Consider the following 27930-nt stretch of genomic DNA (forward strand, 5'->3'; position numbering starts at 1 on the left):
TCTAACAGCAGTTAGATATATATCCATTTATAACTACCAGCTAGATCTAAGTCCAGTGTATAATTAGAAAACCAGTCATCTATAACTATTAGCTAGATCTAACAGCAGTTAGATATATAACCATTTATAACTATCAGCTAGATCTAAGTCCAGTTTATAGTTAGAAAACCAGTTATCTATAACTGTCAGCTAGATCTAACAGCAGTTAGATATATAGCCATTTATGACTATCAGCTAGATCTAACAGCAGTTAGATATATAGCCATTTATAACTACCAGGTAGATCTAAGTCCAGTGTATAGTTAGAAAACCAGTTATCTATAACTATCAGCTAGATCTAACAGCAGTTAGATATATATCCATTTATAACTATCAGCTTGCTCTAACAACAGTTAGATATATAGCCATTTATAACTATCAGCTAGATCTAACAACAGTTAGATATATATCCATTTCTAACTGTCAGCTAGATCTAACAGCAGTTAGATATATAGCCATTTATAACTACCAGGTAGATCTAAGTCAAGTGTATAGTTAGAAACCAGTTATCTATAACTGTCAGCTAGATCTAACAGCAGTTAGATATATAGCCATTTATGACTGTCAGCTAGATCTAACAGCAGTTAGATATATATCCATTTATAACTATCAGCTAGATCTAACAGCAGTTAGATATATAGCCATTTATAACTATCAGCTAGATCTAACAGCAGTTAGATATATAGCCATTTATGACTATCAGCTAGATCTAACAACAGTTAGATATATATCCATTTATGACTATCAGCTAGATCTAACAGCAGTTAGATATATATCCATTTATAACTATCAGCTAGATCTAACAGCAGTTAGATATATAGCCATTTATAACTATCAGCTAGATCTAACAGCAGTTAGATATATATCCATTTATAACTATCAGCTAGATCTAACAGCAGTTAGATATATATCCATTTATAACTATCAGCTAGATCTAACAGCAGTTAGATATATATCCATTTATAACTATCAGCTAGATCTAACAGCAGTTAGATATATAGCCATTTATAACTGTCAGCTAGATCTAACAGCAGTTAGATATATATCCATTTATAACTATCAGCTAGATCTAACAGCAGTTAGATATATATCCATTTATAACTATCAGCTAGATCTAACAGCAGTTAGATATATAGCCATTTATAACTGTCAGCTAGATCTAACAGCAGTTAGATATATATCCATTTATAACTATCAGCTAGATCTAACAGCAGTTAGATATATATCCATTTATAACTATCAGCTAGATCTAACAGCAGTTAGATATATAGCCATTTATAACTGTCAGCTAGATCTAACAGCAGTTAGATATATATCCATTTATAACTATCAGCTAGATCTAACAGCAGTTAGATATATATCCATTTATAAATATCAGCTAGATCTAACAGCAGTTAGATATATATCCATTTATAACTATCAGCTAGATCTAACAGCAGTTAGATATATATCCATTTATAACTATCAGCTAGATCTAACAGCAGTTAGATATATAGCCATTTATAACTGTCAGCTAGATCTAACAGCAGTTAGATATATAGCCATTTATAACTGTCAGCTAGATCTAACAGCAGTTAGATATATATCCATTTATAACTGTCAGCTAGATCTAACAGCAGTTAGATATATATCCATTTCTAACTATCAGCTAGATCTAACAGCAGTTAGATATATAGCCATTTATAACTACCAGGTAGATCTAAGTCAAATGTATAGTTAGAAAACCAGTTATCTATAACTGTCAGCTAGATCTAACAGCAGTTAGATATATAACCATTTATAACTATCAGCTAGATCTAAGTCCAGTGTATAATTAGAAAACCAGTCATCTATAACTATTAGCTAGATCTAACAGCAGTTAGATATATATCCATTTATAACTATCAGCTAGATCTAAGTCCAGTGTATAGTTAGAAAACTAGTCATCCCCGGACAGACCAAAATTATTTTTTCGGGATATATCCAGATATATAACCATCTATAACTATCAGCTAGATCTAACAGCAGTTAGATATATAGCCATTTATAACTATCAGCTAGATCTAACAGCAGTTAGATATATAGCCATTTATGAATATCAGCTAGATCTAACAGCAGTTAGATATATAACCATTTATAACTATCAGCTAGATCTAACAGCAGTTAGATATATATCCATTTATAACTATCAGCTAGATCTAACAGCAGTTAGATATATATCCATTTATGACTATCAGCTAGATCTAAGTCCAGTGTATAGTTAGAAAACCAGTTATCTATAACTGTCAGCTAGATCTAACAGCAGTTAGATATATAACCATTTATGACTATCAGCTAGATCTAAGTCCAGTGTATAGTTAGAAAACCAGTTATCTCTAACTATCAGCTAGATCTAACAGCAGTTAGATATATAGCCATTTGTAACTATCAGCTAGATCTAAGTCCAGTGTATAGTTAGAAAACCAGTTATCTATAACTATCAGCTAGGTCTAACAGCAGTTAGATATATATCCATTTATAACTATCAGCTAGATCTAACAGCAGTTAGATATATAGCCATTTATAACTATCAGCTAGATCTAACAGCAGTTAGATATATATCCATTTATAACTATCAGCTAGATCTAACAGCAGTTAGATATATAGCCATTTATGACTATCAGCTAGATCTAACAGCAGTTAGATATATATCCATTTATAACTATCAGCTAGATCTAACAGCAGTTAGATATATAGCCATTTATAACTATCAGCTAGATCTAACAGCAGTTAGATATATATCCATTTATGACTATCAGCTAGATCTAACAGCAGTTAGATATATATCCATTTATAACTGTCAGCTAGATCTAACAGCAGTTAGATATATAGCCATTTATAACTATCAGCTAGATCTAACAGCAGTTAGATATATATCCATTTATGACTATCAGCTAGATCTAACAACAGTTAGATATATATCCATTTATAACTATCAGCTAGATCTAACAGCAGTTAGATATATATCCATTTATAACTATCAGCTAGATCTAACAGCAGTTAGATATATAGCCATTTATGACTATCAGCTAGATCTAACAGCAGTTAGATATACATCCATTTATAACTATCAGCTAGATCTAACAGCAGTTAGATATATAGCCATTTATAACTATCAGCTAGATCTAACAGCAGTTAGATATATATCCATTTATGACTATCAGCTAGATCTAACAGCAGTTAGATATATATCCATTTATAACTATCAGCTAGATCTAACAGCAGTTACATATATAGCCATTTATAACTATCAGCTAGATCTAACAGCAGTTAGATATATATCCATTCATAAGTACCAGCTAGATCTAACAGCAGTTAGATATATAGCCATTCATAAGTACCAGCTAGATCTAACAGCAGTTAGATATATAGCCATTTATGACTATCGGCTAGATCTAACAGCAGTTAGATATATATCCATTCATAAGTACCAGCTAGATCTAACAGCAGTTAGATATATAGCCATTTATAACTAACTACCAGGTAGATTTAAGTCAAGTGTATAGTTAGAAAACCAGTTATCTATAACTATCAGCTAGATCTAACAGCAGTTAGATATATAGCCATTTATGACTATCAGCTAGATCTAACAGCAGTTAGATATATATCCATTTATAACTATCAGCTAGATCTAACAGCAGTTAGATATATAGCCATTTATGACTATCAGCTAGATCTAACAGCAGTTAGATATATAGCCATTTATGACTATCAGCTAGATCTAACAGCAGTTAGATATATATCCATTTATAACTATCAACTAGATCTAACAGCAGTTAGATATATAGCCATTTATGACTATCAGCTAGATCTAACAGCAGTTAGATATATAGCCATTTATAACTAGTAGCTAGATCTAAGTCCAGTGTATAGTTAGAAAACCAGTTATCTATAACTATCAGCTAGATCTAACAGCAGTTAGATATATAGCCATTTATGACTATCAGCTAGATCTATTAAACAACAGTTAGATATATAGCCATTTATAACTATCAGCTAGATCTAACAGCAGTTAGATATATAGCCATTTATAACTATCAGCTAGATCTAACAGCAGTTAGATATATATCCATTTATAACTATCAGCTAGATCTAACAGCAGTTAGATATATAGCCATTTATAACTATCAGCTAGATCTAACAGCAGTTAAATATATATCCATTTATGACTATCAGCTAGATCTAACAGCAGTTAGATATATATCCATTTATAACTATCAGCTAGATCTAACAGCAGTTAGATATATAGCCATTTATAACTATCAGCTAGATCTAACAGCAGTTAGATATATATCCATTCATAAGTACCAGCTAGATCTAACAGCAGTTAGATATATAGCCATTCATAAGTACCAGCTAGATCTAACAGCAGTTAGATATATAGCCATTTATGACTATCGGCTAGATCTAACAGCAGTTAGATATATATCCATTCATAAGTACCAGCTAGATCTAACAGCAGTTAGATATATAGCCATTTATAACTACCAGGTAGATTTAAGTCAAGTGTATAGTTAGAAAACCAGTTACCTATAACTATCAGCTAGATCTAACAGCAGTTAGATATATATCCATTTATAACTATCAGCTAGATCTAACAGCAGTTAGATATATAGCCATTTATGACTATCAGCTAGATCTAACAGCAGTTAGATATATAGCCATTTATGACTATCAGCTAGATCTAACAGCAGTTAGATATATATCCATTTATAACTATCAGCTAGATCTAACAGCAGTTAGATATATAGCCATTTATGACTATCAGCTAGATCTAACAGCAGTTAGATATATAGCCATTTATAACTAGTAGCTAGATCTAAGTCCAGTGTATAGTTAGAAAACCAGTTATCTATAACTATCAGCTAGATCTAACAGCAGTTAGATATATAGCCATTTATGACTATCAGCTAGATCTATTAAACAACAGTTAGATATATAGCCATTTATAACTATCAGCTAGATCTAACAGCAGTTAGATATATAGCCATTTATAACTATCAGCTAGATCTAACAGCAGTTAGATATATATCCATTTATAACTATCAGCTAGATCTAACAGCAGTTAGATATATAGCCATTTATAACTATCAGCTAGATCTAACAGCAGTTAGATATATAGCCATTTATGACTATCAGCTAGATCTAACAGCAGTTAGATATATAACCATTTATAACTATCAGCTAGATCTAACAGCAGTTAGATATATATCCATTTATAACTACCAGGTAGATCTAAGTCCAGTGTATAGTTAGAAAACTAGTCATCCCCGGACAGACCAAAATTATTTTTTCGGGATATATCCAGATATATAACCATTTATAACTATCAGCTGGATCTAACAGCAGTTAGATATATATCCATTTATAACTACCAGCTAGATCTAAGTCCAGTGTATAATTAGAAAACCAGTCATCTATAACTATTAGCTAAATCTAACAGCAGTTAGATATATAACCATTTATAACTATCAGCTAGATCTAAGTCCAGTTTATAGTTAGAAAACCAGTTATCTATAACTGTCAGCTAGATCTAACAGCAGTTAGATATATAGCCATTTATGACTATCAGCTAGATCTAACAGCAGTTAGATATATAGCCATTTATAACTACCAGGTAGATCTAAGTCCAGTGTATAGTTAGAAAACCAGTTATCTATAACTATCAGCTAGATCTAACAGCAGTTAGATATATATCCATTTATAACTATCAGCTTGCTCTAACAACAGTTAGATATATAGCCATTTATAACTATCAGCTAGATCTAACAGCTGTTAGATATATATCCATTTCTAACTGTCAGCTAGATCTAACAGCAGTTAGATATATAGCCATTTATAACTACCAGGTAGATCTAAGTCAAGTGTATAGTTAGAAACCAGTTATCTATAACTGTCAGCTAGATCTAACAGCAGTTAGATATATAGCCATTTATGACTGTCAGCTAGATCTAACAACAGTTAGATATATATCCATTTATAACTATCAGCTAGATCTAACAGCAGTTAGATATATAGCCATTTATAACTATCAGCTAGATCTAACAGCAGTTAGATATATATCCATTTATAACTATCAGCTAGATCTAACAGCAGTTAGATATATAGCCATTTATAACTGTCAGCTAGATCTAACAGCAGTTAGATATATATCCATTTATAACTATCAGCTAGATCTAACAGCAGTTAGATATATATCCATTTATAACTATCAGCTAGATCTAACAGCAGTTAGATATATAGCCATTTATAACTGTCAGCTAGATCTAACAGCAGTTAGATATATATCCATTTATAACTATCAGCTAGATCTAACAGCAGTTAGATATACAATGTATATCCATTTATAACTATCAGCTAGATCTAACAGCAGTTAGATGTATATCCATTTATAACTATCAGCTAGATCTAACAGCAGTTAGATATATAGCCATTTATAACTATCAGCTAGATCTAACAGCAGTTAGATATATAGCCATTTATGAATATCAGCTAGATCTAACAGCAGTTAGATATATATCCATTTATAACTATCAGCTAGATCTAACAGCAGTTAGATATATATCCATTTATAACTATCAGCTAGATCTAACAGCAGTTAGATATATATCCATTTATGACTATCAGCTAGATCTAAGTCCAGTGTATAGTTAGAAAACCAGTTATCTATAACTATCAGCTAGATCTAACAGCAGTTAGATATATAACCATTTATGACTATCAGCTAGATCTAAGTCCAGTGTATAGTTAGAAAACCAGTTATCTATAACTATCAGCTAGATCTAACAGCAGTTAGATATATAGCCATTTATAAGTACCAGCTAGATCTAACAGCAGTTAGATATATAGCCATTTATAACTATCAGCTAGATCTAACAGCAGTTAGATATATAGCCATTTATGACTATCAGCTAGATCTAACAGCAGTTAGATTTATAGCCATTTATGACTATCAGCTAGATCTAACAGCAGTTAGATATATAGCCATTTATGACTGTCAGCTAGATCTAACAGCAGTTAGATTTATAGCCATTTATGACTATCAGCTAGATCTAACAGCAGTTAGATTTATAGCCATTTATGACTATCAGCTAGATCTAACAGCAGTTAGATATATAGCCATTTATAACCAAGTGTATAGTTAGAAAACCAGTCATCCTCGGTGAGAAAAAAATATTTTTTTCCGGATATATCCAGATATATATCCATTTATAACTATCAGCTAGATCTAACAGCAGTTAGATATATAGCCATTTATAACTACCAGGTAGATTTAAGTCAAGTGTATAGTTAGAAAACCAGTTTCTATAACTGTCAGCTAGATCTATTAAACAACAGTTAGATATATAGCCATTTATAACTATCAGCTAGATCTAACAGCAGTTAGATATATATCCATTTATAACTATTAGCTAGATCTAAGTCCAATGTATAATATAATTAACTATTTAAACTGTTACATACAGCCATGGAGCTCCATGATACAGCCCAGAACACGTCAGAATAGTAAAAAAAAGTCAGCTAATGTCAGTTGCCCGTGCCATGAGAGCCGGCCACAGAACCAAAACAATCTGTCAGCCGTCGCCGCCCACAGCATCGATATGATTTTATATTGCATAGAAATGAACACTAAATGCTATCGAACCTGAGACAAAAGTAACCGTCCGATCTAAACGACCTGAGTCTATGAAAAACGAGTCTTATCTCCTTTACGTTTCCGATCGACAGAAAGTCGGGGCCAATCACAGTCAGCTGGCATCGGTGTCGCTGGGTGTACAGTATATGATAGAGGGAAGTTGTGCAACCAAATTTGCCGAGTTCGCAGTTTTTCGCCGATAAAAAATAACTAAGGCAAAAACTCACGGTTTTTCAGCATATTTGTAATAAAGACATTATTCTCTAATAATAATCCGCCCAAAATAGGAACATTTCTACTAATTCTTGTGTTTTTCGAAAAACATGCGATTAGACTGCGAAAGTAGAACATTCCGGAACGGGTGAAACGGAAGAGCATCGCCAGGCGATGGATGCATGGACGCGGGTAGACTGGCGCAGTCGGGGCGATTAATTTGTGTTTTGTAGTTTAAATAAAATTAAAAAAAATCGCGAAATGGAGGTGTTACAAAAGTCTATACAAAATGGAATTTGTTATCTCAAAAGTGAATATTCGTGGTGTATTTTAAGTCTAACCGGACCATAAGTTGGAATTTGTTAGTACTCTAAATATCCAAATATATTTTAGTATAAGGTAGTAATAATTTATTAAAATACATAAGTTTGTCCAACTCCCTGTGATTACAGCTGTTTTCCGACTCGCCTAGAATAGTTATTCTCCCATAAAATCGATAATAAATCTAAATATATTACTATCGATATCGGGAATGGTCAACATGGCAATAATACATCTAATGGAATCTATTTGACCATGGATTTGATTTGACCTAATCACAGTCCCCCTGGACTGTGACCTAATAGACATTCCATTACAGTGTTGCATCAATTTTCGATTTTAGATAATCTATTATCCGATAATAAATCTAATGACAATCTCGCACCTTCATGACTATAATCTGTGTTGCAGATTTATTTTTATTAGTTGAAATATTTGACACTTGAAGATTAGTATTTTTTTTAAGCAACAACTGCACTGGAATTTGAAAATTTCCGAGAAAATGGAGTCTAGCAGTAACCACACGTGGAGAAATAAGAAATAACGAGCAGCGTTAATGCGCAGACTCTGTATACGCCAGTGGCGGATCCAGCAAAATGTATTGGGGGGTCCAAGCTACGCTTAAGATATACGGAGCGTAAATCGCAGAGAAGCTATGCGTAATCCAGATGATATGAATCGTCATGCGTTTGGGGGGGGGCATGCCCCCCCCCCCCCTCTGGATCCGCCACTGGTATACGCCAAGGGACCGAACGATCATGTCTTCATCATTTCACCACAGGGAGCCCAGGAACTATAATCAACTGTAATAAGCAGTTTCTATGAGCGGGGGGGGGGGGGGTATCGGCTGGTATCTAGTGTACCTTGACAGGGAAGAAAAACAAAAAATCAAGACTATCAAAGTCACTAGTGCACATTTAAAAAACGTGTGTCTAACTCTTAGCACGGTTGACTTAGTGAATACATTTACAAGGGTTACAATACTGGCTTGGCCGACTAACGTGTTCTTTTGCTTTCCATACTTCGGACGAAGTCGAGGCTCATGACCAGAATGGCTTCTTGAACGAACTTGAGCGGACCCAGAGCCAACATGGCATAGTGATACGTGTACTTCCACACTATAAGCTACGTCGGCAATTACTTGTCAGACAAGCTTTTCGCTCGTTGTGTATGAAATTACTAGTACACTGACAAAAATAGTACGCCACAAAGGCATACTAGTATGTGGCAGTTTATGATGTTGATAAGATGACGTTCCCGAGATGACGTGCAGACGACAATCGTTGTTTGGCAACATGTTTACGTTCAGCTTGGTTGTACAAATGTATATAAACAACAGTCCCTACAAAAAATATGGACTTCGTTTAAAATAAGCATAGAGCTGAAAAAGTAATTAAACTAAGTAAGTACTATAGTTGTCTCGCTATTACATAGCCTTGTATAAAATATTGCCGTCGTATACGATACTCGGCCGAAGTATCACTGACTTTAGCTGTTGCTTTTTTGGAACTTTTTTGACCTCAAATACCGTTGTACTATCACGCCACAGCTTACATGGAGGAAGTGGTCTGATAATCCCGGTTAATAATTGTGTGCACAGTTTGTAGTTCTGGGAAAGAAGGAAGGAAATTTGATACCATATTGATCGAGGCCCCAGGAAGTGGTTCAGAGAATACGTTGAAAACTGATGTTTACCTCTTTAGGCTGAGCTATTATGGACGTAGGTATGAATGCGCGTCTTTCTGAGACCCCGTGGAACTGAATCGTTTTAGTTACATAATTTATTTAGTCATTTAAATTTTCCAAATCCTGTAATAAAAGTATAATTGAGTGGGTATATAATTTTGTAAAAATGTTATTAACAGTAAAAACTACCGTCACCGTTATTTCGTTATATCTAACACCCCCACTTTAATAATGGTATGTCAACGTGTTTTTTATTGTTGTCATCCACTGGTCAGTATATATACAATCCACACTATCTTATCTGCAAGTCATTTAGAGTTTGGACATTGGGCTAGACAACTGTATTCGTCGATTGTTTCAAAATGACTTTTGTCTGGGTACTTGCAAGTGTTTTGGTGTCAGCAACTTTGTCAGTTGCTCAGGACGGGTAAGTTTTTTTAGTCTATTTTGAATTAGGAGAAACCTGTCTTATTTCAATGATAATCTATAGAGATAAGTGCTTAGTAAAATGAATATTTTATTTCTGTCCCTATGCTACTGAAATGTGTGTCTTGTTCTATTTAGACCAAACAAATATTTATTTTTGTTCCTAAGATATCCAAAAAGAGTAGAACATTGACCTAATTTTGTTTTGCGAAATTGTTATTGTTTCTTCTCGTTTTTACCAAATGTTAACCCCCAGAGTGTGATGTGGGCCTTTTGTAACTACATGTAGTTGATCAAAAGCAAATATCTGTTTTTCTTGAGTGAAAATGAATGTGTTCAGCACCAATTGTGGAACCTATTTACAATTAATAGCTGGCCAAGGTTATCAGGAATTATTTTTAAAGAATTGTGTCAATATTTTTTTTTTCTTCTTCAGCAAGGTTATCCCAGAGCTCCATGCTCTTATGTACCCAGACTCCTAGCAGTGGTTATTTAGTGTTTATCTTATGGATTTGAAACTCTGCACTTTATGCAAATGTTAATTCTTGAATTTTGCATGTCCTGAGTTGTAAATGTAAAAGATAAACACTAAATAAAATAATGAAAAAGAGAAAAAGAAACAAATATTTGTTTTTTAAATTAAGTTATTTCCAGGGAGATAGAAATGCAGGTGCAGGAAGATGAAAATGTCTGAGTGTGTTTTTATTTTAAATCAATGTTAAAAACACTTTTTTTTTCTTTGCATCAGCCATGGATCAGCTGTTCTTTGCCACTTTACAAGTCACTAAAAATCAAACAAATTCAATTTTAAAACTCATTTTTTCTTTATTTACCAATCAAAAACTGTTGTCTTATTTTCCATTGAGCTGAGAATGAAAAAGTTAAAAACAGGATGTTCCATGAACTTCCTGTACTTTGTATCTATTGTTCACTCAAATGTGAAGTTTCCTGCATTAATTGTTAAGAGAAGATTGTTTTTGTGTGAACATTTTCTTTTTAGGTGAAATTCAAGAATCCTAGTTATCTAAAATGTTGCTTACCAGGAAAAGTAGTCATCTTCTTTAATAGGAACTTGTGGATTAAGTTACACCCTGCCAGATGTAATGAAATATTAGCCTATCACATCCAGGGTTTGCAGAACTTAGTAGATCGAAAAACATTGAGAACTGATGTTAAAAATGTAGTGTTTCAAATTATGTTAAATCAGGCCCGGACTGTTTCACACACATGATGTAAATGGCAATTCATTTGATAATAATTAATTAATTGAAGTAGCTGGAAAATAGTTTAAACTTTTTTTATACGTCTATATGATAAACACTGTGCACATTAAAAATGGTAATAATGTTACACTATCATATGGCAAGACATCTGACAAATACAATCAAGAACTGTGTTTGATTCTAGCAATCATGGTATAGTGCATTATTGACTAGAAAATTTCCAGCACTGTAGTTTTTATTAGTTTTTTTTTAATAAACTTTTTAATATCAAGAGTACATACATATAAACTGAAATATGGGAGAGAATGTCAAACTCACACCTATTACAGAAGATCATTTGAATTCATGCGTTGCATGTTTTAATATATTGGAAACATTGATAGTCACACCTATTCATGTTTCTATTATATTACATTGGGAACGTAATGAAAGCATTAATCACGTCTTTTTGAATTCCGAATGACCCTGTGCAATGTGTATGTAACTTTTGATGACCCCCATGCATGCAATGCGCACGTAACAAAGCAATAATATATTGATTTTGATCACTTGTAATTGGTGTGACTTCATGTTTTGTAAAGTTTATTGAAAAACACTAAAAGAAATACTCCTAATAAATAGTGAACTACACCATAATTTTTATCTTACAACTTTTAAAAAGATGTGATCACAGAAAACTAGATGCACTGTGGGAAAGAGTATTGTGCATGTATTCTGCAGAATCCTGTTCCCACTGTGTTTTCTTCTTAACCAAGATATTAAATAGGTCTTCTTGGAAGTATCGTATTTAATATTCATGCAACACAGGAAATATCTACTGCATGCAGTTGCTGTTACATTTAATATCTGCACATATGAATTCTTTCACTTCAACTATCTGCATTCAAGACTTTCCAAGCTGTATCACAAACTAATAAAATTCACCTTCCCACAAATTTTCACCTCCATCTTTCAAACATAATTCTGGCCAATAGGATGGCAGCTGCTCATCTTGAAACTCAGCACAAGTAAATATTCAATCAAAAAATGTCCTTTTAATGTACACCTTTTTTCCTTTATTTTTAACCAGAACTCCAATACTCTCAGCACACAGTAGTTCTTTTTAAGCTTTCTTTGATTTTATTTTCATTTTTTAGTTATTTTTACAGAAACCAGAAAAAAAAACTTTTTGAGCAGCCCTTTTTGGACTGAAGCAAGCACTGACCAGAAACATTTATCATTTATTTTGTTTGGCCTAAGGGGCGACGTCAAAAGATCGATGTCGGATAAAAAACTTAATTCCTTTAGTTTTTTCCAAACCCCCCTTCCCCCCACTGAAACTTAATTGATAAATATTAGTCATGGCGTCAGACTACATTCAGCATTAAATACAATTTGATAATCGGACAGTAGTATTGCATAGCAGTTGGCTGTCGGGTGGGTGTAAAAAGATTTTACAAATGCACCTTATTTGACGCACAGATTTACACTCGAACCAAACCATTTTTCTGTTTTTTTCCTTTTTCGGTTATTTCTGTCAATGATTGGATAGAAAAAAAAAAGAACTACAAATACTCCAAGATTTTTTTGACTTCATTAAAAAATAAAATCGTTTTTGTAGGATGGAAACTTTTTGAGGTCAAAACCCCCCACCCCCAAACTAAAGGAAATAAGTTTTTTATCCGACATCGATCTTTTGATGTCGTCCCTAACAAGAATGTAGGAAACAGACAAACCATGGCAACAACTCGCCATGATTTTACTGTAATACCATTATTGATTAATTTTTTGAGAGATATTTATTAATTCTTAGAAATAGAAAATTATTTAGAGCATTTCAAATTAATTTCTTAGTATATTTTTCAGAATAATCAGTATTAAAATAATTGGTTTCAGATCCAAATATTTCATCACAGCACCAAATATATTTCGTGTTGGTGTGGAACAAACTGTGTCTGTCACTGTCTTCAATGCTGATCAGGTCAACGTTGAGTTGTATTTACAAGACTATCCTGATAGGAAGAAGACATTCTCTCAGACGGAAGGTGTTTTCAGTAATGGTAAACACATTGCATTCAGTTATTTTATTCCCCAAATCACTGTATTTTGTCTGTATTAGTACAGGCTGTGTATGAGGTGTGTATGAGACATCATATTGCTAAGGTAGGATATTCACTAGCATGCAGATGCTGATGATAGAACTTGCAAATTTGATTTGCACCATGACTTGACATGGTCAACAACCTGGGTGTAAACTATCTTATCTGCAACCTCGCCAGGGAATACTATTTTTTTTGTCACTAGTCACAATGTAGGTATTATAATTTCATTCATTAAATGATTTGTTTGTTTGTTCAGTCTTAATCAATATAGCGTTGCTTGTCTAAGATTATGATATGGACTGGCAAATACTGCCCATTACTGGTATTTTAAGATAGACAGTACTGATAAAACATTGTTTAAAGGTCATCATTTGGAGTTTGGTAGCAGACAACCCTTGTTTTTAAATTAAAAAAAATAGCATACCAGCAGGGAGATCACCAGTATATTCATGAAATAAAGGGCAAAATCTAAAATTATGCAAAAACTTGTTGAGTAAAATTTATTCAATATATACAATCCACAAATTATACTGTTAATTGTTGCATTTTGAATACTTGTACTCTAAACTTAGTCCTACCATCATCCATGGAGCTTTTTTTAGCTCCATGGTTCTACTTACAACTGACCTGTCACCCTTGATTCTACCGTGGAGGTACAATCTTTTCTACCTCCATGATTGTACTAGACTAGTGCTCAGACAAGAGTGCCATGGTGTAATATCCATACAAAGCTATGCATGCTGCAGTGACAACCACCAAAACAAAAATTACATTAGCAGATGATTATGATATGTTTCCGATGAAATACATAAACAAGAATTTATGTGAATTAAAATTAAAAAGATTACATACATTAAACTAAATTATAATACATTTCACTCTGAAAATGGCACATATACTTGCACATACTTGCTGCTGTTACTACATGTACTGTCAAATACTTTATTTGAGCTGGAAATAAATTTTGCTAAAAAGAATCTTTGATTGTTTTGTATAGAATTTATTTTCACTGATTTTTCACGAGTTGAATGTAAAATATAGGAAAAAAGGTATATTTGCCGGATTTTATTCTTTTCACTGAATCATTCCTTCAGCGAGAATAGCAAAAATAAATTCCAAGCGAAAATAAAGTATTTTACAGTATTTCATTTGGGACAGGATCTGTTTCCCTTGGTGACCTCTCGTACCCTTTCTATGCTTACAATGTTGGTGTGGTTCCCCATTCATACATGAATTGATTTCAAGTTTAGGTTAAACTGTGTGACTTGTCCATTTGTTGTTTCCTAAATGGTACACTGCATGGTAGTATGTAAAACAAAGAAAACTTCACAAATTTACATGTACAGTAGTTTCACCCAGTACATTTATTCACTAACAATTATTCTTAGCTATGTGATATAATTGGTATTATTTATTTTATATACATCTTTCTACCAATAGATGTACCAGGTACATTGACAGTTCAGATTAATCCAGAAGACCTACCTGAAAAAGATCCACATGAACCAGTGACAAAGAAGCAATATGTGTATATGGTTGCAAAGTCTGCAGCACTTGGCTTCCAAGAAGAAAGTGTTGTATTGGTCAGCCATAGAAGTGGCTTTGTGTTCATTCAAACAGATAAACCAATTTATAATCCTGAACAAGAAGGTATGATATGAAGCTTACTGTATTAAATTTAACACACATACTGAATCAAGGCCTTCTCTAAATGATTCCATTTTGTATAGACTTTTGTAAAATTTCGCAAACACATCATATTGTCAATTATAATAATCTATTTATAATTTTTCTTCTATTTAAGTGAAAATTCGAATTCTTCCACTTGATCATCGAATGAAACCTTCAGATACACTGGTAAGAAATTTTTACTCGTAAATTTTTAAAATTTGATGTCAAGGACAAAAATTCATGAAAGTTGCTGTGACACTTTAGAACCACAGTGAAATTTTTACTGACCTTTGGAATTCACGATAGTTTGTTTTTCATTGAATAAAAATGGCTTACAGTATTGTATAGGTAATTGAATGCATTGGAGTAGGTTTACAATAATAAACCTGCACTGTTGTGAGTATAATCTTGTAATAAGTTACACCAATACTACACTGCTGGTCTCACAAAGGCTCCACCCATCTGCAGAAAGGGCTCTATTGAACAAGTTGCCAAATTGACAAATAATTCAATATCATCAACGGAATGAATTGATTATGCAATTTAGTGATTATGGTAGTCACTGCCAATTTTTAGCTTGAACAAAGCCAAAGTTGCAGTAGTGTTAGCTTATGTCTGTGTTTTTGTTGGCCAAACATTTTTTCTTTTCAATGGAATAAAATATTTCAATTGTTGAATCATATATGTAAATTCAAATTTGTTTTCAACTTAAATTATGTGAAACTTAGGTTAAAAGTATAAGTATAAATAAAATTTATCTTAATAGTGAAATAGCTGTTTTGAAGGGACCATAGATACCCCACCTTGATGTTATATCAAGGTGGGGTATCTATGGCAATCATGAGTTTGTACAATGCATGCTATACACTAATATAAGAATACTTGACTATCTTTTTGATCCTCTGCAGCTTCGTATGGAGATATTGAATCCACAAGGAGTTATTGTGGAACGTCGAGATGATATAACGTCTGATACTGGAATCAAAGTTGAGCTTTTCCGATTTCCATTATTTCCAATGTTTGGTTTTTGGTCAGTTGTTGTTAGTTATGGCCCAGAGGTGAGTGTTTTTTAAGAATTACAATTTGAAATCTGCTTTACATGATTGTATGTAAGAGTACACAAAGGGGCACTAAAAGCTAAATACAACTTTACACAGTTTCTTGAATTCTCCAGAGACTTGTATATTTAAAAACAAGGTTTAGGCAATATTGGGGTCACCATGCTAAGTGAAAAAAAATGTTGTTTTCTTAGATTCTGAGACTATACTGTAAAGAATTTACAATAAAATTTGTTACAATAGTCTTGCCACATTATTTTAAATTTTTTTTCACTTTTTCAGCACATGCTAAATTCATCTGTGCAGTTTGAAGTCAAAGAATATGGTAAGTTGAATCAAATTGATATTTTTTTTATTCATTCATGTTCATGCACCATGTGAGTGTCAAGATTCAACATGGCCGGCGATAATAGCAGCCATAATAGTTACACTAAGAATTTTCCCCAGTTCAATGCATTTGTTCTTTAATATACCAACTTCTTTTCATCTGTACTATTGTTTTATTGTGTTTATGTTTTTTTTCTTTTGTGACATAATCTCTGAAAACAGTATTTATTAGTTTTTGTTGTTTTACATTGTCTGATCATGTACACTAGAGCTTTAATACATGAAATGAAAGTGTTTTCTTTTTTTTGTAGTCTTACCAACATATTCATTAGAGATTAAACCACAGAAACATATATTACCACAAAGTAGGAGTGTTATTGGAACTGTTGAAGCCAAGTAAGTTTTCCTGACATACAACTTTCTTAGATGATACCAAACTAAACTTTCTACCATATTTGCATATTTTTTGAATAGAAGCACATGCTCTAAGATTATTTTAGTTGATTCCTGAAGTATTATTATCTATTACCGGTATTAACACATACATAAATAAATGTAATTGAGGTGTGTCAATGGTCAAAATATGTTATCATTTCCCATAATGCATTGTACACTATGATTGAAATATATGTATTACTATTACTATTTCTTTAATTTCTTTCAGCTATGTATATGGGAAACCTGTATCTGGAAATCTCTACATGAAATTTGGTGTTGACCAAGGAGATGGTAAAATGGAAATCATCAGAACTCTTCAGAGTTGGGTGAGATTAGGCTACTTTTTATAATTTTTTTTATTTTCTCATCATATGATGAATAAAGATACAACTCTTAAGATACAACAAGATACAACTGAAACCAAGAATTATTCACAGTTGATTCGGTGTTGCGGATATTATGCTCCACAGTCAAGGTAGTAAATTACCAAATGTCGTCAAATTTATATTTTTGTTATTTTTGGAGACGTTCTAATAGTACAAATATGGTAATTGTTTTCCAACAATGGGTTGTGATAAATAATTGTTCCACAGATACTCCTATTTTCTGAATCTTGGATTGGATTTGAAGGTAAAATGTTATAAAATTGATTGATTGTAATGGAATTTGCTTTTCAGATAAACGAAGGAACCGCATTTTTCGAACTTCCAGTTGAAGCATTTGTAACATCCCTAGGAGAAAACTGGTTTGAAGACAGTGAAGGAAAAAGACTGTTCATTGAAGCTTCTGTCACTGAAGATGGTACAGGATTGATTGAAAATATGACTGACAACACAGCTGTATTTGCTAGATCTCCATATAAATTCACATTCGACCAAACAGTAAAGTACTTCAAGCCGGGATTGCCTTATGAATTAAAAGTATGTCTGCTACTTTCAGTGTATAGTACTCTTTTAAATCACAGCTCCAGAAAAGAAATCACATAAAAAATATATAGAATTAAATTAATGCTAATTTGGGGGTGTGATATGTTAATGAAAAAATAATAAAATTGAAAGAAATAGTTAATTATTTGTAATGGCAATTTAAAATTAATTTTTTTAAATATTATAAATTATTACACATCCTGCACCAAAAACAAAAGAATGTAATTTACATAACATTTGAAAAATTTTTCTTATCTGGCTGCAGCAACAATATAGTATTTGATGGAATCACATCTTTAAACTCAAGTCACAACTTGCATAAGATGTGTTTTTATTGGCGTTTTCGGCTGTTATCTCTTCTCATCTCTTACTTAAAATAATACAACAAACAAGATATATATATTAACTTGTTTTGACTATTGTTGTCTTGTCACAATTCTATGTGAAGTTTATTGATTTGAAGTCATTTTTTTAAACAGTTGGTTGTCACACATGTCAATAACCAACCAGCACATGATATTCCTATTGAAATAAGAGCTCAAGCCGTTTCTGATGGTGGCGTTAATATTGATCTACTCAACGAAGGTGATCCTGCCAGACATGCAATTAGCAATGAATATGGTGAAGTCTACTACAGAATTGATGTACCCAGAGATGCAAAGACAGTCAGAATTACTGTAAGTAATCTTGTCATTGAAGAAAGTGCAATATAACCTGTGACACAAGTGGCTAATTTATTTTCCTGTACAGTAACATTCTGCATTCAAATTTTGTTTACATTGATTACAAATGTTTAAAATTAACAGAATTTCAGCAAGTAAATCATCACTAACATTTTACTGTTCCATTGTTCATTGTACAAAACCCGGATGTCACAGTTGAGAATACAGCATGACAACAAAGAATATTTCATGAAGTTATCTTGGCGCAATCCAAAGGATGCATTATTTGTGACCTTATGCTTTTCAAGAGAAGCAGCATAGATTGTTTGGTTTTTTAGCTCCGCTGTCGACTTTGTCGAGCGGAGCTTATCATAGGAGTGATTGTCCGTTGTCGTCCGTGTCAATGTTTTAACTTTTTCGACTTCTTCTTGAAAACTACAAGCCTGAATGCTTTGATACTTGGTGTATATGTACCTTGGGTAGACCTCTCTCAGATTTGTTCATTTCATGATCATATCTTCAATTCTCTAATTTTGGTGAATATTTTTGTCATTTTTGGTAAAAAGTGATATTTTCGACTTCTCGTTAAAAACCGCAAGTCCAATTATTTTGATATTACATATATAGGTACTACATGTGGATCTCTCTCAAATTTGTTCATTTTGTAATGATATCGTCAATTCTCTAGTTTTGGTGAACTTTTTTGTCATTTTTGGTAAAAAGTGATATTTTCGACTTCTTGTTAAAAACCGCAAGTCCAATTGCTTTGATATTACATATATAGGTACTACATGTGGACCTCTTTCAGATTTGTTCATTTTGTAATGATATCTTTAATTCTCTAATTTTGGTGAATATTTTTGTCATTTTTGGTAAAAAGTTATATTTTCGACTTCTTGTTAAAAACCACAAGTCCAATTGCTTTGATATTGTTACATATATAGGTACTACATGTGGACCTCTTTCAGATTTGTTCATTTTGTAATAATATCTTTAATTATCTAATTTTGGTGAATATTTTTGTCATTTTTGGTAAAAAGTGATATTTTCTTCTTGTTAAAAACCACAATCATTTATGGTGAAAAATGATATTTTTGAATTCTTGTTGAAAACAGCAAGTCCCATTGCATTGATACTATACATATTGTTCATTTTCTAATGATATCTTCTGTTCTTTAATTGAAATGTGCATTGCTAACAGCGGAGCTATCTCAGCCAAGAGGCTGCTTGTTTGGTAGTAGATCTGTCATTGCAGTCAATTATGGATAACTGAAAAATATCACTGAATGAATTGAATAAATAAAATGATAATAAATGTGTGTTGTGTTAAATTAATCTTTATACATGTAGGTAATGTGTATAATATTAAATAATAAATAAACCAGCATTATGGATTATTGATCTTTCTTACAGGCTAGAACAAATAAAGGTGATATTCTGCCCGAACAGAACAAGGAAGAATTATTTACTGCCCAACCTTATGAATCATCCAGTGGTGGCTACCTGCTTGTTAGAGCCCAAGGGGCACCCTTCTTTGTAAGTAAATATGTTACAATGATATACTGTGGAATACGGTACTTTATTTTCACTTGGAATTTATTTTTGCTGAAGGAATGATTCAGTAAAAATAAAATCCAGCGAATATACCTTTTTTTCTATCTTTTACATTCAACTCGCCAAAAATCAGTAAAAATAAATTCAATATAACACACCTAAAAAGTCTTTTCAGGAAAATAAATTCCAGTAAAAATAAAGTATTTTACAGTATATGATTTCTATTTTATGGAAATACAAATCCATACACCCTCCATATATAATAATATTTTTATTTTTTTCCGAATAAAATTGAAGAGTGGGCTTCTGATTTGCTCCTGTCAAATTTAATTAATTAATTCTGATGTTGAATTGAATAATGTATTGAATATATGTTTGTCTTGTCAACACAGGTTCGTTCAAATATCAATGCTGAAGCACTGGTAACACAAGAGCTTGAAATCAGTAAAATTAATTATTATGTAAGTATTCAGTATTGTCATCAGATGCTACTATTAAACTACAAATTATAGTAAATATAATCAAAGACTATTAAGAAGATGGTCTTTGATATAACTAAGATTTAGTGAAAACATGGAAATATACTCTGATATTTTGATTTGACAATGACACACTGTTCCTTTTTCTCATAATTGAACTCAGAAATCATTTGAATGAAAAAATTTGAAGCATGGTTTACTTAGAAAGACAAAAGATGTTAATTTCTTTGTTTTTTTTCAACATAACGTCAAATTTATAATTGGATTACCACCATATTTGAAAAGTTTGAATATAGACTTGTATGAGTGTGACATAATGGCAATTTAAAAGACTGTGTTTTACATAAGGAAATATTTGATCTCTCAGTATTTATTAGCCCCCGTTCGGACGCAGTCCGAAAACGGGGACTTATGTTTTGCCCTGTGTGCGTCCGTCCGTCCGTCCGTGCGTCCATGATCACCTGTATCTCGAACATGCATGGACCGATTAAGTTCAAACTTCACTCATACATCACACATTATATGGGACATATGCACATGCATTTTTTTCATGATCCGATTAACGATAGCCGAATAGCGGCCATTTAAGGCCGAAAATGCATCAAAATCGCACATTTTCACCATTCCGGACCCGGATCTCAGTTATGCATGGACGGATTTTGTTCAAATTTGGTACATACATTAAACATAATAGGACCTTGATGCACGTCATTTTTTTTTTTGGATCGGGTTCGAAATGGCCGACTGGCGGCCATTTTGTTTTAAAGAATTCAGTTCTGGATCCGTATCTGAGACATGCTTGGATTGATCGAGTTCAAACTTCACACACACAAGGTACATCATGTCACAAATATGTATGTGCATTTGTTTCATGATCTCATTAACGATAGCCAAATGGGGGCCGCTTTAAGGCCGAAAATACATTGAAATCGCACATTTTCACCATTCCGGACCCGGATCTCAGTTATGCATGGACGGATTTCATTCAAATTTGGTACATACATTAAACATAATAGGACCTTGATGCACGTCATTTTTTTTTTTGGATCAAGTTCGAAATAGCCGACTGGTGGCCATTTTGTTTTAAAGAATTCAGTTCTGGATCCGTATCCGAGACATGTCTGGATTGATCAAGTTCAAACTTCACACACACAAGGTACATCATGTCACAAATACGTATGTGCATTTGTTTCATGATCTCATTAACGATAGCCAAATGGGGGCCGCTTTAAGGCCAAAAATGCATTGAAATCGCACATTTTCACCATTCCGGACCCGTATCTCAGTTATGCATGGATGGATTTTGTTCAGATTTAGCACAATGTGTTGTACATATGCAGGTGCATTTCGGTCATGATCTGCTTTGAATGTATCTGTCACTCAAATATGAACGGAACGGGGACGTGTCATTGACAATGACTTGTTTTTTTCATGAATTTCTGCAAACCTGTTAAACTTTACCTTGAATGTACTTGATTAATTACTTTATATGTTATGTCACAAACTCCTTGAAGTGACTCTGCAGATTATTTTTATATGTAGAAAATGTACAAACCTACATTATTCTGAGAAAAAAAAATATTTTTTTATACTTAAAAGTTTATTTTTAGCTTTGCTGTTGACTTTGTCGAGCAGAGCTTATCACATAATGATTGTTAGTTTTCGTCCGTGTCAATGTTTTACTTTTTCGACTTCTTCTTGAAAACTACAAGTCTGAATGCTTTGATACTTGGTATATATGTACCTTGGGTAGACCTCTCTTAGATTTGTTCATTTTATGATGATATCTTCAATTCTCCAATTTTGGTGAATATTTTTGTCATTTTTGGTAAAAAGTGATATTTTCGACTTCTTGTTAAAAACTGCATGTTCAATTGCTTTGATATTACATATAGAGGTACTACATGTGGCCTTCTCTCAGATTTGTTCATTTTGTAATGATATCTTTAATTCTCTAATTTTGATGAATATTTTTGTAATTTTTGGTAAAAAATTATATTTCGACTTCTTGTTGAAAACTGCAAGTCCAATTGCTTTTATATTACATATATACATACTACATGTGGACCTCTCTCAGATTTGTTCATTTCGTGGTGATATCTTCAATTATCTTATTATGATTATTTTTGTCATATTGTTCATTTTCTAATGATATCTTCTGTTCTTTAATTGAAATGTGCATTGCTAACAGTGGAGCTATCTCAGCCAACAGGCTGCTTGTTTTTATTATAGAGTCTGATTAACCTTTCATATAAACTACATACATGTACAGTATAACAAATCTTGTTTCTACAGGTTGTTGCTCGTGGCAAAATTATACATCATGCTACCGTTGTCAGGGAGGTTGGTGTTATAACTACTTTAACTTTTGAAGTTACTCCTGAGATGTCTCCATCATCTCGTCTGATTGTCTATTACATTACTGATGCTGGTGATGTTGTGTGTGATGCTATCTGGTTGGACATAAAAGATGAATGTGAAAATAGGGTAATTATTTTATATGCTTTGATTTCATCAATATGTTTAAATAGAAGGTGATAAGTCAAATCGATAATTTTTGCTAGAATTTTGTGGCAATACCTTTTTTTACAGTATTGCTTTTAAAATTATAGCATAACTCTGACGACTAAGGTACTAAAGGTTCAGATGACTGAATTGTAACTCACTTTCTTTAACAGACTATAGAAACATATAGCCTTGTTATAGCTTCTTATTATTTCATATTTTCAAGTCTGGTTAAAATAACATGCATTTCAAAGTTTTAATGCTTGAGTTGATAATCAAAAAAGGTAATAAAAAAAAGTCTATGTTAATAATTTTATCACGTCATTCTAATTAATTCCCAGTTAAGTGTTAGAGCAAACCGAGCTGAATATGAACCAGATAGTGATGCAGTGATTACTGTTACTGGAGATCCTGGTACTTTTGTTGGTGTCCTAGCAGTTGATAAGGCAGTGTACTTACTGAATGATGAACATAAACTTACCGCTCAAAAGGTATGTTGGTGATGGTAAAGATAACTTGATATAGGTGCTGTTGGTTTCCTAATATGAAATATGCTGCTAGTGTTCCCGGCCTATCGTAACTGTAAGTTACATATTATTGAATTCCTAGCTATAGCCATGTACAATATATAAATCTTTCCACTATCCATTGGAGAACATTGTAAGAGGTATACTTGCCTAATGACTGTCTAATTTTCTTATTTTCAAAGAAATACAGTGCAAAATAGGACTGCTCTGCAGAGTACACATTCGTCTTTGTGAACTATAGACATAATGGCCACTGAGACGAGAGAGAGAGAGAGCGACAGGACCCCCCTCAAATAGTGTTCAATTTTACACTTACCTTACCATACTTACCTTACACCCCATCGATGGGAAGATATCTATTGACATTCTTAGGCAGCACTCAATCATTTCTCTCGTCATCTTTGTTCACTGTTTCTTACCATTGTTGTTCCATGCCATAAATGTTGAGTGGAACAGTGGACGGAATGGTATAAGAGACTAGGTCACTGTTTGAAAAGCAAACACATGTCTTCTTGCTCTTCTTTTTTCAACAAGAACTCGCGGTCATTTGCCTCTAAGGGCTATTGACAGGGTTTTTAAAAAAATGTCCTTAGGTTTATGGAAAAGTTTTTAAAAACTCTCCCCCATTTATTTTGTATGAATTCATTTCACTAATCTGTTGAAATAGGATTGGCATGCAATCTCTTTGCTCCTACCAATTGCCAATGCAAAAAATGTGTACAATCAAGTAGAGAAATGAACATACATGACATACAGAAAGGGGAGTTATTGATTAGAATTTATCAAATTTAAATTTTAGCATTTTTCATGTTGTGTTTTCTTTTTAGATGTTTCAAAGAATGGACAAATTTGATCTTGGTTGTGGGCCAGGTGGTGGTAGAAATGCCAAGGAGGTATTTGAGGTAAGAATACTAAAATATTTATTCTGCTTTCATATATTCATATAATAACAAAAATAACAAATACTTTTATCATATTTTAATAAAACAAATCAATTTAGGCTAAAATTTAATAAATGTAAAAAACAAATACAAGATAATGAAAAATCATATACATGTACATGTATTGTGGTAATGTTTTAGTGCAAAAGTTGACTGTGAATGTATATTTGGAATGTGTGGCTAGCCATGTATTATTGTAACAATTTTGCTCTAGCTCCTTAATAGCATGATGCGTGAAACTGATTATTCAATATTTGTTGGTAGTAGTGTATTTCTTAGAAGAGCCAATCTATCCATGTCAAAACAAAAACAGATCACACTAGGTTTTCTTATTCATACATTATAGATGTGACGACAGTATTCCACACTTTAATGGCTTGATGAGCAGCTGCCTCCAACTCAACTATGTATGACAAATTTTGAAATATGGGATTTAGTTTGTAGTTAACAGTGATTCTTAGGAGAATATACACAGTTAATCTTTATCACTGTGGAAAAAGAGTTGCTCAGTGGTGAACTGTATGATAAATCTTCTCTAAATTTCCAAATGCATTTAATTTTACCCACTATACTTTAGAGGTTGTTTAAGTCATGTAACCACACAAAAATGTCAAAACAGCCTGTCACACAACTGAACTCCTGCACTGATATTAACCTTTTCTGTTCTTCTTGTAGGATGTTGGTCTGTTAGTGATTACCAATGCTGGCTTAGAAACAGAGAAGAGGGAAAGTAAGTTTATATACTGTAGAATACTTTATTTCCGCTTGGAATTAATTTTCGCTATTTTCGCTGAAGGAATGATTTTGTGAAAATAAAATCCAGCGAATATACTTTGTTTCCTATATTTCACATTCAACTCATCAAAAACCAGTGAAAATAAATTCCATACAAAACACCCAAAAAGTCTTTTCAGCGAAAATTAATTCCAGCTAAAATAAGTATTTTACAGTACTTTAAACCTGATGGTAGTTATATTATTGTGTGCTTTTTATTTCGTTTCCCTATACACCTAATATTTAGTATTTGAAGTAGAGATGCAGTTTACCTGACAGGTATTTTAATTGGTTAGTTAGACAACCAAGATGACCTCCCTTGTCCACAAAACTATATATTTTCGGAAAGCTTATTGTATGAATTTCAAATTTTTGTAAGTATTTTTTACCTTGCCCGTACCATCAAAGATGGAAGGGAAAGGTATATTAAGGGAAAGATTTTGTCCGTCGTTGTCGTCGTTAATAATTGTTATTGTGTGCATAATAACTTTACTAATTCTATTCCAAACTTCATCAAACTTGGTCACCTTATTCATCAGTATAATGTCTTCCCTGAGTTTGAACAACATATGTCCTGTATGAAAATATCATGCAAAAATTGAGAAAATCTGATAAAATATTTTGACTGTTTCTCCTTGACTGATCACTGGTGATACACATCAAAGGTCACTGATCTCAGTGGAAATATGCATTGTTGTATGTGTTCAATGAAGCAAATGATTTATCTTGTAATAATATCCTTGGTAATGTATCTCAGAATCCCATACTGGGTTTCAAAACCAACTCATGGAGAGATTTCACAGTCTGATACACATTTGCAAACCTACCAATAAAATCTTTACAGAAAACAAGATGTCAGAAAATCAATGTAAGCACTCCTATGAACTGGGTGCCAAACTTTGATCAAGATCTGAAGCTAATAGAAAATCTGTTTAGTTCAAAGTTATCAAATCAAAAACAATACATAAAAAATACATAAAAAGCAAAACATTTCATCTACATTTTAAAAAGAAAATTGTTCTAAAATATATGTATTCTGTATTTGACAAACAGTTCATTTGACAAATGAAAACTCGCAGGAATATGTTTCAGCTATTAGAACAGAATGATAGAGTTTTCATAATACTAGTTTAAAAACGCACTTCGAAGATTGCAGTGTTTGAAGATGTAGATTCTCAGGAGGCAACAGTACTGTTGACTTCTCCCTCCACTGGACACCAACTAACTATTTAAGTTGATTTGCATACAAAGCAGAGCTTGCAACATGATAGCTATTCATAAAGGGTGTTTTTTTTTTACTTTTCATGTAATACAAAATACTTGGACAAAAGCCAGCTAAGATTTTCTGTTACAGTCAAACCTGTCTATAAAGGACAGTCAGTGGACTGAGCCAAACTGTCCTTTATAGACAGGTGGTCTTTATATAGAGGTGGCCCAATTTATTCATTCAATCATGAATATTAATTAGGGCGGGAATTTTAAGGGAGATCATAAGTAAAACATAAAAGCAAACCTACACATTGTACAATGAACAGGTCTTTTTTAATAAAAGTCACTCATTTTCATCTGGATAATTACACAGCTTTACTTTTTTACTACAAATTATATCATGTAAATTCACTGAAACCAAGTGATTCTGCCCATGGATTCATTCGTGTATTTAATGCATAAGAACGATTGTCAACGATCGGTCGCATTGGCGTTTCAGCTCGGTCTTTCAAACTGTTGCCATGCAGTCCTATTCCCTAGTCTTTTACACATATTCCATCACAGGCGGTAATCAGTCCCATCGTTAGTATTGTCGATTGTACACTGTGACAAAATGCACAGGCAAAGTTGCCGTGTTTTAAAAAACAAACAAGCATTAAAAATGAAGAAGCATTGGTAATAAACAAAATTTACCAAACTCATAACGATTGCTCCAACTGTCAGTGTTGAATCAGAAACTTCAAACGAACCGGAAATGAAACACGATGATCGTACACGCAATTTTACAGTTATTTGTTGCAAGCATCGACGTGTCGAAACTGCCCAAACGAAACGAATTTTCTCGATTGCGAATTATTGATATTATCTTTTATAGAAAAACAAAAAGAGGATCAAAATAGAGAACATCTTTCGTTGAGAATAACCCTGAGATGACCCCTCAATAACAAAACGTTTTGCCCATGCGCTAGCTTCATTAGCATAATTTATAACAATCAACAACAAACAACATGGTGGCCAAAATAGGTCGGATTTTGCAATCCCGCGATGAAAACGAAATAAACGAATGTTTTATAATTTTGTTTGGATATTTCATGTCGACAAGGTAAATAAAACATCTCTCATTTAATAAAACTGGTTCATTTGTTTATTTTGTTTTCGAGACGGGAGGAATTTGCTCATCATGTGCGAGACAGTCCACAGAAGTGCCACTGGCCGG

General features: G+C 32.8%; 1 protein-coding gene across 1 annotated transcript in view; it reads left to right on the forward strand.

The window, feature by feature from the left end:
* Nucleotides 1–10205: 10205 nt before the first annotated feature.
* LOC100373609 (complement C3-like) overlaps nucleotides 10206–27930 on the forward strand; it is a 42238-nt gene continuing 24513 nt past the window's right edge. The window contains exons 1-16 of the mRNA XM_085491816.1: nucleotides 10206–10340; nucleotides 13438–13601; nucleotides 15084–15293; nucleotides 15448–15500; nucleotides 16223–16372; nucleotides 16655–16697; nucleotides 17011–17095; nucleotides 17364–17463; nucleotides 17815–18057; nucleotides 18543–18740; nucleotides 20139–20261; nucleotides 20672–20740; nucleotides 23054–23245; nucleotides 23605–23754; nucleotides 24618–24692; nucleotides 25407–25461. Coding sequence (XP_085347942.1) covers nucleotides 10276–10340; nucleotides 13438–13601; nucleotides 15084–15293; nucleotides 15448–15500; nucleotides 16223–16372; nucleotides 16655–16697; nucleotides 17011–17095; nucleotides 17364–17463; nucleotides 17815–18057; nucleotides 18543–18740; nucleotides 20139–20261; nucleotides 20672–20740; nucleotides 23054–23245; nucleotides 23605–23754; nucleotides 24618–24692; nucleotides 25407–25461 — 1975 coding nt within the window. The 5' untranslated portion in view covers nucleotides 10206–10275. The remainder of the gene's footprint in view (nucleotides 10341–13437; nucleotides 13602–15083; nucleotides 15294–15447; nucleotides 15501–16222; nucleotides 16373–16654; nucleotides 16698–17010; nucleotides 17096–17363; nucleotides 17464–17814; nucleotides 18058–18542; nucleotides 18741–20138; nucleotides 20262–20671; nucleotides 20741–23053; nucleotides 23246–23604; nucleotides 23755–24617; nucleotides 24693–25406; nucleotides 25462–27930) is intronic.

The sequence above is a fragment of the Saccoglossus kowalevskii genome, chromosome 2 (genome assembly GCF_978046115.1).
Source record: "Saccoglossus kowalevskii chromosome 2, keSacKowa6.1, whole genome shotgun sequence".
Classification (NCBI taxonomy): Eukaryota; Metazoa; Hemichordata; class Enteropneusta; family Harrimaniidae; genus Saccoglossus; species Saccoglossus kowalevskii.